This window comes from Girardinichthys multiradiatus, chromosome 7, assembly GCF_021462225.1.
Source record: "Girardinichthys multiradiatus isolate DD_20200921_A chromosome 7, DD_fGirMul_XY1, whole genome shotgun sequence".
In the NCBI taxonomy this organism is placed as follows: Eukaryota; Metazoa; Chordata; class Actinopteri; order Cyprinodontiformes; family Goodeidae; genus Girardinichthys; species Girardinichthys multiradiatus.
The window spans coordinates 26,703,145-26,717,828 of NC_061800.1; the positions used below are offsets into that span (position 1 = coordinate 26,703,145).

General features: G+C 39.7%; 1 protein-coding gene across 1 annotated transcript in view; it reads right to left on the bottom strand.

The window, feature by feature from the left end:
- Positions 1-14,684, bottom strand: part of LOC124871526 (obg-like ATPase 1) — a 65,417-nt gene that overhangs the window by 23,401 nt on the left and 27,332 nt on the right. Inside the window, exons 5-7 of the mRNA XM_047370890.1 lie at positions 11,176-11,351; positions 6,870-6,950; positions 6,478-6,575 (exon numbers count right to left, since the gene is read on the bottom strand). Coding sequence (XP_047226846.1) covers positions 6,478-6,575; positions 6,870-6,950; positions 11,176-11,351 — 355 coding nt within the window. The remainder of the gene's footprint in view (positions 1-6,477; positions 6,576-6,869; positions 6,951-11,175; positions 11,352-14,684) is intronic.

Sequence of the window (14,684 nt, forward strand, 5' to 3'; positions counted from 1 at the left end):
AACTGTGATTAACCACATTTCTTTTGGGTCTTTTTCACTTATCACAGACAGGCTTGATTATTAACACACATTTACTTAAATAGAAACATTTTGCCTGCATAAAACAGACCAAAAGATCCCCAAAAGCAACACATCCTGTTCCATTTAAAAGAAATTCAAGATTAGAAACAAATACGTCGACATTTCTCAGTCTGGAAAGGGTTACAAAGCCATTTCTAAGGCTTTGGGACTCCAGTTAACCACAGTGGAGAAAACATGGGACAGTGAGGAACCTTCCCATGGTTGGCCGACCTACCAAAGCTACTCCAAGAGTACACCAAACACTAATCCAAGAGGTTAAAAAAGGGCCCATTACAGCATTTAAAATACTGCAGCCCTCACTTGCCTCAGTTAAGGTCAGTGTTCATGATTGGACAAGAAGAAAGAGACTTAATATAAATGGCATCCACAACAATTCAAAAACTGCTGACCAAAAATAACATAAAGATTCATCTCAATGCTGTCAAAAAACACATTGATGATCCCCAAGACTTTTGGGAAAATGTTCTTTGAACTGCGAGACAAAAGTTAAAACTTTTTGGAAGATGTGCCTCCTTTTCATCTGCTGTAAAACTAAAAGCAATTTAAAAACAAGAAGATGGTGGTGATATTGTGGCTACTTTACTACTTCAGGACCAGGACAAAATTCCACCCCGGCTATCAGTTTGTGACATTAAGTTCAAGTGAACTTGAATACTGCAGCAAGACAATGATCCAAAGCTCAGCAGCAAGCCTACCTATGACTGGCTCAAAAAACAATTGAGGTTATGGAGTGGCCTATTCAAAGTGTGGACTGAAATTTAATAGAGACAGTGTGACCTCAAACAGGTTGTTTATGCTCAAACCCCCAAAAGTGTAGCTAAATTAAAACCATTCTGCAAAGAAGACTGGGACAAAAGTCCTTCACAGTGGTTTAGAAAACTCATTGCCAGGTTTAGCAAACTCTTGATAGCAGTTGTTGGCACCAAGGTTTAGAGGCAGTCACATTTTCACATAGGTCCAATTTGGTTTGAAAAGCTTTTCGCCCTAATGAATGAAATAATAATTTGAAAACTGCAGCTTGTATTTACTACGTTTATTGTTAAGTTTGTTGTCTGATAAATTTTTTTTTGATAAGTTCAACAAAAAAGCATAAATAGAATAAATCTGTTAAACGATTAATACTTTTTCTACATCAGTGTGTTCTACACAACAATTAGTTATCAGAATCAGAATCAGAATCAGAAAAGCTTTATTGCCAAGTACGTTTTTGGACATACAAGGAATTTGTTTTGGCGTAGTCGGTGCAATACAGTACAAATTAAACAGTACAAACATATCTACAATATAATATAAATATAAGTGCACAGTTTTAAGTGAGTGAGAGTAAATATAGAGCAGTATAAGATGCAAGAGCAATACAACAGTGCAGGTGATCATTGTGCAAGTAAAGCAGTGCAAGTAAGCAGGAGTCCAAGCTGAGCGTTAATGTAACGCATAGAGTTGGAGTTATTTGGTTCATCTGGGTACGTAAATTTTGACCAACACAGTTTGCATTCTGTATTTTGTTTCTTGTTGAACACTTTTTGTAAAGAAATTAAATGACATGAGTTTAATTTTTCCTTGACTGGCGCTCAGTTGGGTTACCATACTTCTTCATGCTTCTGTTCTGCAACTTGATTGTATGCTGTGTGACTCTTCTGCACACACAGAAGTCAAGAAATGTTTGAGCCACACATTGTTTGTGTACAATATCAAGTATTTTCAAGTCAAAAAGCTCAAGTCCAAGGAAAGTCATGAGTGACTGGTGTGAAAGCCTGAGTTAAATTCCAAGTCTTTTGTGATTTTATGAAGCTCAGTCTAAAGTCACTCAAACCGTGACTCCAGTTCACTGGAGTACACACCTCTGTCTACTTATTTTCCATCTTTTTAAACATCTTGATTTGCTCTGATGAGAGTCTACAGATGAATTACACCATGACCAAAAAATCATGGAGAAATAAACATAAAAATGTTGTGTTTGATTAAGGAATGACAGAGGGGATTAGAAGCTTTGGTATGTCATTCTTGTGGCTTCATGGTATAATAAGTACACATATTTAATTCAACACAGACTGAGTGTCAAATACTGTTCACAAAATACGTTAACACATACGTTTGGGACAAAATATGAAGTGTTTAAACTAAAGAGAGAAGTCCACATGCTTTAATCTGCCACACACACACATAAAGACTGGCATATAGTCATAGAGGAAAAACTAGAGCCAGACTAACAGAGTTAATAAAAGCTGTTTGCGATGGTACCCTGCAGTTCTTCCTCTCACCGGGGAAAACCACTTGGCAGAGGCACTCACAGACAGGTCACCCTTGCTGGTTTCCTTAAAGGTCAACTCATCTACTTAAGAGGCTCCAATTTACTTTAATGCACATTGTCCAAAAGAAAAAAAAATAATAGCAGAAAGAAAAGGAAATGACTAGAAAGAAAAACATCGCAGCATATAGCTGGAATATTCTCAAGCATGTCCTTTTCTCTCCCAACTACAACTGCTCTTTGTTCTCGGAGGAAGATTGGATAAATATCTGATTTCAAAAAGAATAAAGACTAATAAAAATTGTCGCATGGTTGTAAAACAAATAATGTCTTCGATGATGGGGCAGAGTGCAGCCACCACATCGTCAGCAGTGCTCTAATGACCTTTCCTACAAAACAAACTTCAGGAAACCCAGCAGAGAAATAGTCTGCCAAACAGAGGAGAAGGCCTCTTGACAGTCTCTTGTAGATGCCATTCCCTATCACGCAATGCCTCTCAGTCATAAACACATGACAAATGCAGCCTTAATCATTTTTTACGAGCGGGGATGTGCAGGGGGCAGCGCATGGCTAGAGGGGAGCGGCGAGCAGCAGGCGGCCCCCTCTGCACAGAGGAGAGGGCTGTGTGGTAAAGTCTCCTCTGGAACATCACTCGGCCAGCGCGCCTTTGATCTTCGCACCGCAATTACGCCAGCATCCAAATGAGCATGGAGTCGCCTCTGAAACAGACTTCAAACATGCACATGTACGCATTCTCATACACATGCACTGTATAGGATTGAAGCCATGTGCTCCTCTCGACAGTAAATGATGTTCTGTCTCCAGCAGAGAACCTGAGGATGAAAGGAGGCCTTGCTCCTCGTCTGATCCCTCCATTAATGATGGCTTGCTAAAGCTAATACTGTGTATTCTTGTCTAAACAAGGGCAGCTTGGTATGTGGTTCCCATACTCCAAACGAGATGATCTAACTCGGTTTCAGAAGCGCAAGTTGTTAAATAGGCAAATGTGTGCGTTAAAACGTGGTTAAATGGTCAATGGTGGCAACAACATGAGCAAAGACTATGTTTGCTGGGGTATGTTGCTAAAATTGACCTAAATCACACTGGGGAGCATACACTCAAAGACACACTTCAAATGACAACAACTCTTGTGAACCTGTGGAATGGCCTGAATGGGCATCCCAAAAAGCCACCGATGAAATTTGCCTAATTCTGTGATCCATCGTCTTTTCCTTGGCACATTAAACCTGAGAATGCAATTTGTCTTTCTGTTTGGTTTGAATAGTTCTTAACCGTATCATCATCTCAACTGCAGCGGTGGAAAAACACGGGAGCATGGCGACAGCCAAATGGCAGTCTGGCGTCTCTGCAGCAGACTAGCTGCCATTAGGGCTGAGAGCAGCATTTATTGTACAATTAGAGCCGACGAGATCTACCTGTAATCATCTCCATACAGGTGTGAGCTCCTCTCTGGACAAGGGAAGTGACTCATCACTTGTCAAACGTCAACACTTTGATGTCAGCATTGTTCATTGCAGAGCCCTCGGGGAGCGCTACTGTTTGACTGTTTAAAGCAATCAAAGATTTATGCTGTTTCACACCTTAAAAAAACATGGGAAATGAAAAAAAAACTATTTTCCCTCTGACGATGGATGTTCGTCTTTCCATGAATCACTTGATTTATGAGCTCTTCCTCCTCCCCCTTTCTGACAGTTTTACATCTGTGACAGGAAAATTTTAACAATCATAGATAAACAACTTCTCTCGCATTACAATGCTGTCAAGTAAAGCTCCAAAAGTACATTTTTCTTTTATTTGTAAGCCTGACACAACAAGCCTGGAGGACGGCTGGAAAAGTGCAATAACAATCCACATGGTTGGTTCTGTGGACAAAACAGCTGTTGTGTAGAAAGGTAACCCTCTAAACTTAGCCCAGCAGGGCACATTAGCCATTGAGGACTATTATTTTTGCAAGATCCCAAAAAAGTCTTGCAAGATAAAAGATTACTTTCATTTAAATCTCATACAAGTTCCTGATTTCTTTTATGTGACATATCAGAAAGGGTTTTGCGATATTTGATGAAGGTTGTGCAAGGCTCCAATGTACTTGTGGTAAAATCTGAAAAACGTTTTGCAAGATTAAGACGATTCCTGAAAGGTTTTAAGAATTCCCGCATAAGTGAGATAACCCAGACATTTTACAAGATCGCAAATTACTTTTTGAGAGAGCCCACAAACGTTTGCAAAGTTCAGAGTTAATTTTGTGATGTCACAAAAAATCTTTGCAATATTCTCAAATGGTTTTTGCAGAGATCCCGCAAAGGATTTACTTGATTCAGAGGTACTTTTGCAATATCCCGCAAAGGTTTTGCTAGGTCTTAGTTTACTACTGCAGGATCCCATAAAGGTTGGTGGCTCAGTTCAAACCCCCGCTCCATCCATGTCAGACACTTCACCCGTCTTGCCTGCTGATGGTGGTCAGAGGGTCCAGTGGAGCAGAATGTATGGCAGCCCCACTTCTGTCAGTCTGCCCCAGGGAAGCTATGGCTATAGTACTGTCAGTGTGTGAATGTGTGTATGAATGGGTGGAAGACTGATTGTAGCGTAGCGTGTTACACTACAAGGAGTCCTTGGACTTGATCAAGCCCTATACAAGTGCAGGCCATTTACAATTTTGCAAGATCACAAATTACTTTAGACAAATTATGCAAACGTTTTGAGTGACGAATAAAGTTTGTGACTTCCCGCAAAACCTTTAGAAGATTCTGAATTTCTTTTACAGAGATCCTGCCAAAGGTTTTCTAGAATCAGAGTTATTTAGCAAATTTCCACATAAGTTTTATAGGATTGCAAATGACGCTTTGTGGTATCCCTCAACAGTTTTTCAAGCTCCCTATTTACTTTTGACAAGATATAGAGAAGGTTTTCCTAGATCCATAGTTAGTTTTGTGAATTCCTGCAAAACATTTCTGCCAAAGCATTTAAATGAAGACCACAAGGAGCATCTCCACCAGAAATAACAACAGAGGTTTGAGTAGTTCTTGTTGTTTCTTCTTTGTTTCAACAGTTATTGTTTTTTAGGAGCGGGTAACTCTTAATTAAGTGGAACATGCACAAATGATTAAATACAAAAGAACACTGTAAATTACCTACTTATGCAGTCTAAAAGTTAGCACAGTGATAAAAGTAGGTGTACATATAAGAGTGAGTCGCACACAAACTTAAAGTCTTTTCAGTGCTGCTCACTAAAAAGACTTTAAGCCTGAGAGACTATGTGATGGAAAATTAACCACTTTTAACCAACCCATGCCTATTTGTGGCAATTTGCAGCAAAAATTAACCCAACTGAGAATCTCTTCTCACCAGTTCTCTAGCAACAGGTGAGAAAATGTTTTCGAGACAGGCAAGAAGCCCACATTGCAGTGTTAAAACCTATCTGTCAACATGACTACCGTCCTGTAAACCAAGTTGTACAAAGTTCTGTTTATTAAAAGTTTAATTAAAGTTTAACATGCATGTATCTGTTCATCACTGCTGCCTGAGTCGTCGTGTTGAAGCGTGGGAGTTTCATAGCCCTAAAAAAAAAGGTTGTAAAGCAGCAGCGACAACATGTGAAGACAACCCCAACTATTTGGAGCAAAAAAAGCTGCAGTTAATTTGTGTCACTATGATTCATCGCCTCGCCTCCAGATAATATCAATCACTTGTTTTGGCTTTAAATGTACACATGCTAGTTTTGTCACTGGAAGCGCCTCCTCCTGCTTTGATATCACATGGAAAAGAGAAATTTTGATGCAAAATGAGGACCATATGCTTGCGTGCGCTTAATGAAGTGCACAGTCTGGGGGCTGCGGTTACAGTTTGCAGAGTTGGATGCTGTGTTGGGAGTTTTACTCATTGCCACCTCCGGGCACAATCTCTCTCAAAGATGTGACCGTTTGCACCAGCAGGGGACTACAGTCAGCTTCATGCGCCTGCTAACGGATGCACGCAGAGGGAGGCACATGCATGTTCTGTGGCTAACTGCAGAATCAGTGAAAAGTTAGTTAAAATGAATGCAACTCCTTACATAAGAAGAATGCACAAGCTCTTTGGTGGTGATTAGAGAGTGCGGCGAGTCTGCCCACGCCCTTCTTCTGAGCACTTACCATTTGTTCTTCCTCCTTATGTAGTCTTTCTCAGACAGATTAACGAGGTAGATCATTGGTTTGGATGTCAAAAACAAGTATTTGTTCAGCACTTCGATCTGAGGGAGAAAGAAAGACGAGTTCTGACAATCCCAAAACTTTTCAAAAGTGGCCTTTGAGGAGAGCACAGACAGGGACAAATGAAGCCAAATGAAATTATAAGCTCTGCAGGGGGACAGCTAGGAAGAGCCTAAATCTAGATCAGACTGGCCAGATGTCATTAACTTGTACAAAAGTGAGATTTAACAGAAAAGAATACGAACATGAATGTAGCAGATTTACTTTCAGGTCACATAAAAAGATTGCCAAGATAAATCACTTTAATAAATTCGACATTCACATCAAAGTCTGACCTCCTTGTCGTTCCAGTCGTGATAGTAGCGGACGTGCTTCTTTTCATCCATGACCCAGCTCTTTATTTTGCACATAACGTCCTGTTTGGGGTTAAAACAGAATGAACAAGAAGCCATTAAAGGAGATGAAACAGAATAAACCCAGCAGGGTATGGGGTAATTATTTCCTAAATGCATGGCATCCTGATGCCAAAGGGAACAATGGCTTGAGCTCGCATTCAGGCAGGAGTGGCCCTGCTTCGACAGGGGAAGGCAAGAACAAGACCCCTTCCTTTAAGCCCTGACAAAATGCCTTCTGGGGTGTCTCTCGGCTCCACTGGGACTGTTTAATGAAAAGGAAAGACAAAATTGCAAAGAGCAGGGAACTAATTGAAAGTTGGTTAGTAAAGGTGTAAATTATTGGTCCTTCTTCAGGCACTTTACAGAGCGCAGTCATACTGAATAAGCACTTGTGAGCTGCGGCGCTAATTATTCACTGTTTCTGAAAATATTGAGCATTTACCGCAACGTACGCTGCATTCATCACTGACGCACTTGTGGGCTGAGACCACAGGCGAGACTGGGTCTTGACAGGATCTGGAAGCGGAAAAGGGTGGGAAATGGGAGGGGGTAGTTATAAAATTTGTAATAAAGAAATTGAGCCTATTATTGTTGATCCAGCCCTGCAGAAATTAGCGGAACACACTCTTTTTGTTCCTGTCAACTTGACCTCCCCCTTCATATAAAACTCCCCCACCCCCTGCAATACTCTCCCTGCCTCCTCCTTCCCTCCCCGAACCCTTGCAGCACTTCACAATCATACTCTCTTTTGAAAGAACTGAGGAAAAAAATCCTGCCAGAGCCTCAATTACACAATGGCAGAAAAAGCTCCACACACTGACCCCCAGCCAGCTGCATTCACTCTCTGCACATCTCTCTCCGCAGGAATTCTAAAGGCCTTTTAGTCAGGCAGCCAGAGTGCAGCCAGCGGGAGAGAGTGCAGGAAGAGCTGCATACACTCCGCCCGCGCCGACCCAAGTCTTCATAGAGAGATTAATCATCTGTGAAATGGAAACAGCAAACGGCCAGTGACACGGGCTGAACCCGCTCCAGGTTTCCCTCATCAGCTCGCAGCCGCCTCGCAGCGCTCCTCTAACAGGCAGGTGTTAATAAAAGACATATAGGTCCCACAGGGGTCAAACACATACGCTTGCCACCATGGAGCGCCGCTGGTGGGCCAGTTTCTTATTATTGTTTTGCGGAGGAGAGGGAATTTTGAGGATCCGTGCGGACTGAAAATGATGGACTGCTGTTTTTTGTAAACATGGCGCCGGCAAAAATGAATTTACAACGGTGCATACATATGAGCTCTGCACTCCTGCATGCACGTACATTTTATCTTGGATTTGATGCAGAATATTAAATGTACTGTTTTTTATTATGATAGCAGATAGTACTTTTTTCTGCTCAGGTCTAGAAATAAATGTACAAAGACTCTTAAAGAACATCTTTAGGTTGTCTTTAAATCTTTTACACTTAAAGTCTTCAAGCTTTTGTTTTGCATTCAAACTGTTTCTGCATGAATGCTTTTATCTAAAACCATAAATATTCAGCTTTTTTTTTTTGCATATCTTAAATGAAAATATCCAGTTTTACACAGCTTTTCATGGTTTTATACCCTAAATCTTATAAACACATATTTTACTTTTAATTTCTCTACCTATCATTACTTTGCCCATTTTTAAATGATACACGGGAAACGTTCAGACATGTTTCTTCCCAAAGCATCTTCCACTTTTGTAAATATCTGTATATTATGTCAAATAATCAAAGATTTTATTGTTTCAAGTCGCTATCTTGGAAAGCATTATGTTTACATCTGTGACAGCAACATACACAAGTAAAGAAATGCAGTGCATTGCAAAAGTATTCATACCCATTGAACCTCTTCACATTTTGTCAGGTTACAACGACAAATGTCTTTTGAATGTCATGTGATAGATCAACATAAAGTAATGCGTAATTGTGAAGTGGAAGAAAAATTCGACATGTGGCGTGCATATATGCTTATAAATGCTTTTAGAAATCCATATTTAGTAAAAACATTTATGTTTCTGAATCTTAGCATTAATCCATATGGTCTGTGAAAGCCTCAGAGATCTGTCAGAGAGTATCAGTGAACAAACAGCATCATGGAGACCAAAGAACCCAGCACACAGCTTGGGCAGAAAGTTGAGGGAAGATAAAGGCAGGGTTAGGTAATCAAATGACATACCAAGATAGCAAGAAGAGCACCTAAACTGACAGGCTGAGCAAGGAGAGCATTATTCAGGAAAGCAGTCAATAGGCCCATAGTGATTCTGGAAGAGACAGAGATTCACAAGTAAATTTGCAGAATCTGTCTGTTATAGTTGTGCACTAAAACAAAAAGAAGAAACATGTGGAAGAAGGTGCTCTGCTCAGATGAGGCCCTGCTTGAATTTTTCACCTACATGCAAAGCGTTATGTGTAGCAAACAACTAGCACTACAATTTACACTGAACACACCATCCCCACAGTGAAACAAGGTGGTGGCAAGGCTGCTTTTCTTCAGCAGAGACAGGGAAAATAGTCAGAGATAATAAGATGATGGTTGGAGCTAAAAACAGGGCAATCCTGCAAGAAAACAAGTTAGAGGCTGCAAAAAGCTTGAAACTGGGGCAGAGGTTTAACTTTGAGCAGGACGGCATTAAACATACTGCTAGAGCTACCATGGAATGACTTTGATTAAATAATATTGATGTGTTAGAATGAGCCTAGTCAAAGCCAGACCTAAATCTAACTGAAAGCATGTACCCAAACCATGTATAACTTTACTTACACTTTACAGTAATGCACTACTTTGTGTTGGTCTGCTCTAGAATCCCACCCAATAAATACACTGAAGTTTAGGGTTGTAACATGAAAAATGTGAAAAAAAAATCCAAGGATATTAATAGTTTTGCAAAGCACTATGAGTGCCTTTAAATCCATATTAGATTTTATCAAATGTACTTAGACAAATGAATTTTTTTCTTGTAAAGTCTCGTGACACAATGATTAAACACAAATTCAAATACGTTTTTAAACTACATTGCAAAGAAAAATATTTGAACAACTGTACTCATTTCCCCGTTTTCATTTTGGCCACGTTGTCTTGATGCTCTGCATATGGATGGTGACATAAACACGTGCAAGTGAGCCTGCGCACAGCTGAGCACGTCAAACCTCTGGCTCAGCGTGCAAGGCAATCACACAATCCCACTCCAGCCTGAAAGCTCGCTGCAGCCCTTTGATGGTCGCCATTCTTTAGACCGTCTAGAGAGGTTCTTCTATAGATTCTCACTTGCCGATGCGTGCGCAACCTTTGACAAGTAATGTAGATTATTTTTATTCATTGCCTAAAATTGTTAGCAATTATGGCAGTAAGCGGCCACCTGCCTAGCCTGAATGGCTCCTGTCTGTGCGGCGTTGGGGAGGGCTGCTGGCTGAAAGAGGACGGATGGTGGTTGTGGGCAGGGGGGCCGGGGGGTGAGGGTAGGTTGTCTGAAGCAAACCAACCACTGACTGGGTGTCTGCAGCAGGTGAAATAGCCCCCCTCGTTAGTGTAATGAGTGGTCAGATCTGGAATTGGGCCGCTCCACTTCGACTGAAAGACCAAATATATTCCTTGCATACCAATCTGTTCCTTCCTGGTCCAATGATAGGTTAGCATCAAATCATCACTAAGGTTGCCCTCTCAGCCTCATTACTGCAACAATATAACAATCCGAGAGCTTGTGAATCCACATTCAGCTTGATCCGACATTCAGGGTGCGGATTTTATCTCCTTGGCCTAATCTGATTTTTTTTTGTAACCTAGCACCTCCGACAAACTGTCAAGGATTATTCTAAACATTTACAGTATTTGTAACCTGGTATAGACGTATGTGTCAGCCACTGTATGGCCTTAAACAATTTCCCGAGCTGCTGTAGGAGGATTAGCACGAGCAAGAGCTGTGCCATGATTTGAGTATTACTTTAGATGAAAAGAGCTGTGTGGAAACACTTTCATTAGCCCAGTGCTGTGACCCGGGGTCGGCAGCTGAATAAGTAACACTCTATTAATGATTTCTACAGCAGAAAACCCCTGACCCCTGATCACTTTCAATCTCAGAGAGGGAAAATGGGCCAGGGGGAGGGGTAGGACCTATTGGAGGAAGATGAAAAAAAAACATACTTTTTTTCTCCACGGCCATGTGTGTGGGAGGGTTATTATTTGTGCCTTGCTGTGAGGGGGAGCAAAGGGCCTGCTGGGACATTGACTCACATATTCTGGTTTGAGTTTCTTGTCACCGCCTCTAACGGCCATTTTCTCCAGCTTGTCGATAATGGGGATGATCATCTCCACATCCTTCAACCTCAGCTCCTCGTGGATGATCTCCATATCTCGAACAGGGTCTACCGTCCCCTCAACGTGGATGATATCCTCATCCTCAAAAGAACCTGCAGGGACAGGACGACAGGACACAAACACACACAGTCAAAAAAAAAAATATATATATAAATAAATATAAATAAATATATATATATATATATATATATATATATATATATATATATATATATATATATATTATATATATATATATATATATATATATATATATATATATATATATATATATATATATATATATATATATATATGTTTCTTTATCTCAACAACAATACCTTTGATTTTTGTGAATAACATGTAATACAGAGCAGTGGATCAAAGCAGCAAAATCAATGACATTGACTTTCTGGGAACAAATGTGAAACTGTGATTCAGCTAAGAAAGGAAGGAATCACTAGTTGATGCAGAGAATGTGGGACAAATAGACATCCAGATTTAAAGCCTTGTGGGAGTTTTTGGAAAGTCACAACAAACACAATTGGGAGTTTAGAAATACAGATAATGTTTCCTTTTCAGTCTGAAAGTTAAAGAGATGCTAGAAACCAACTTCAAGTGTCATAGTACATTAAACTCATCTAAAACTGGAATGCAACAAAACAGGCAAATTATTATAAAAAACTGGCCCAGAGATTGAAAATATAGCACAGAATTTTGCTTAATTAAAAAAAGCATGTCATCATTCATAAATAAAGGAGGAGAGTCCTAATCTCCTAATCATGTGCATCTTAACGTTGGCGTTGCTGGTGATTAGGTAATGAGTCTCTGAAGCGGACCATTTAGCCAGTAGCGGGCTCTCAGGACCCTCTCTTCTCATTCTCTGGCAGGGGTGGGAGCAGGTGATGAGGGGAACTGGAGAGTACATCTGCCACATGAGAGCGGCAGCCTTTAACATTAACAGGGGATTAGACATTGTAAAACCTATTTCATTTGTTAAACTTGAGGGTTGTGATCCATTTAACTTTAAAATGTGATTTAATTTACTTTTTAAAACAGAAAGGAATGGTTCAGAACCCACCAACTTCTTAGAAGAAGCCTATTTTATGAAAGACAGGACCTTTTTATGTGACTCATTAGAAACATGAAAAAGAAAAATTAGCTGTTCAGCAATATTCTTTTGGTTTATAAGACAAACTTTCATTGGATAAATTTACATGCTACATATATAGATAAACATGCAATCTACAGGACAGCAACACGTTCTTAGAATATTAAAACACCCCAGTATTTATGTGAAGTCTGCCCATTAAAGTGCTATCAAGCAGATGTCAGCACAATTATGTCTGGTGAAAAAAGTTTAAGCTGTTATTATGGGCCCCAGCTATGAGTCTGAATGCTTCATGTTTTATACTATGTTGTATCTTTGTTTAAGAGTCTTGTTTTGAAGAATCAAATGAAGCAGTTCTCGAGTTGTTGCCCTGTTGTGTTGACAGACCCAGCTAACAAAAGCTGCTCATCGGGCTGCCTGAAAACACTCACTTACTTTGAAAAAGTCCTCACCACATAATTAAATCATTTGGTAGCATTTCTAGGACTCGGTAGAAAAAAGAAATGGTGACAGAGTTACAGACCAAATACAAACCATTTGTAAACCAGAGTGACAAAACTTAACTGGCTAAGTTAGCTGCTAACAATGCTAAAGCTACCCTCTGCTTCAGTGCTGCCTATAAACTCTGACTCAAAGGTCTGTTTCATTGCTTTTAATTAGCCTGATCTATCTATCTATCTATCTATCTATCTATCTATCTATCTATCTATCTATCTATCTATCTATCTATCTATCTATCTATCTATCTATCTATCTATCTATCTATCTATCTATCTATCTATCTATCTATCTATCTATCTATCTATCTATCTATCTATCTATCTATCTATCTATCTATCTATCTATCTATCTATCTATCTGTCTATCTGTCTATCTGTCTGTCTGTCTGTCTGTCTGTCTGTCTGTCTGTCCGTCCGTCCGTCCGTCCGTCTGTCTGTCTCACTTATATTTTAAGGGAATTCCAGTATAATCAGCATTTTTGGTTTGTGTGAGAAAACATTTATTTGAGTAAATGTATTTTAAATACCTTAGCGATGAGACAATCTGCAGACTCCTTAAAAACCTGTGTTTTAGCTCTCTATTTTAGTTATGCATCAGATGCCCGTTTGAAAGTTCTAAGCCACCTGTGGTGTGTAGACATATTTTCTTACAACATTTGTGCTGTGCACAACACTAGAGGATATCCATTCAACACTGACTGAATGTGTATATGAGCAATAGCAACCTTATTTGTCACTGACAGATTACTTTTCTCCCAATGTGTCTCCAGGCCAAGCCGCCCTGGGCCATGAGCCATAATTACTATCTGAACAAAAAAAAAAAACAGCCTGAGAAATAAGATATAACCTTACTGACTGTTAAAGTATTGTTAAAATATTGTCACATAAAGTGGCTGAGAAGCAGTGATGGGAAAAACGGCATGAAAAAAAACGGCATTACTTTTTTCAGTAACGAGTTATCAAATAAATGACTTTTTTTTCCACGTTATGCCGGGTTGCGTTATTAACTAAAGCTACTCATTGAAGCTCCTGTCATCCGTCGGGAGCTTAGTTTTTTTTTCTTTGGTGAAGGGAGGAGCAAGGAGCAAGACAATCGCATAAGTCATGCTGATTGGCTAAGGTAGAGTAAGCTTTCATTGTAAGCCAATCAGAGGCAGTGTTCAGTTTATAAATAACAACCAATGCACGCCCTGCTCAGGGAAACTAGCAGATGTAAGCTGCAACAATGGCGGGTCTGGAGAGAAAGACTGAGTTTTCAAAGTGGAAGTACAGACACTGCTTTATTCTCCTTGAGGTAAAAGGCAAGAACGTACATGTGAAGTAAATATTAAAAGTTCAATGTATGTACTTGTCTATTTAATTCCACTTTATGCAACTGGGTTCCGAAACCTTATATATGCATACTTAAACTTAAAAAAAGTAACGTAATAGTTGCTTTCCCTGTTAACTAGTTACTTTTATAGTAGAGTAACTCAGTTTAAACTCAGTTACATTTTGAGAGAAGTAACTAGTTACTATAACTAATTACTTTTTTTAAAGTAACATGCTCAACACTGCTGAGAAGTAGATAAGTGAACACATAAGCATCTTGATATAATCAAATATACTACAAACACAGTCATTTTCCTTCTCTAACCTTGATGCTAGTTTGTAAGGTCTATCTCCTGGAGATGGTTTTCAAATGCATGCACTGTTGTCAAACAGAAAACAACCATCACTTGTTAAGTTTTACAGGGCAGCATAATGACTCTGCTGTCTCATGACAAGTAAGTGGATGTCAGGTTGAATGATGGCTTGCCTTTAGCTGTTGCAGTGTTGAGGGACATAATGTTTGG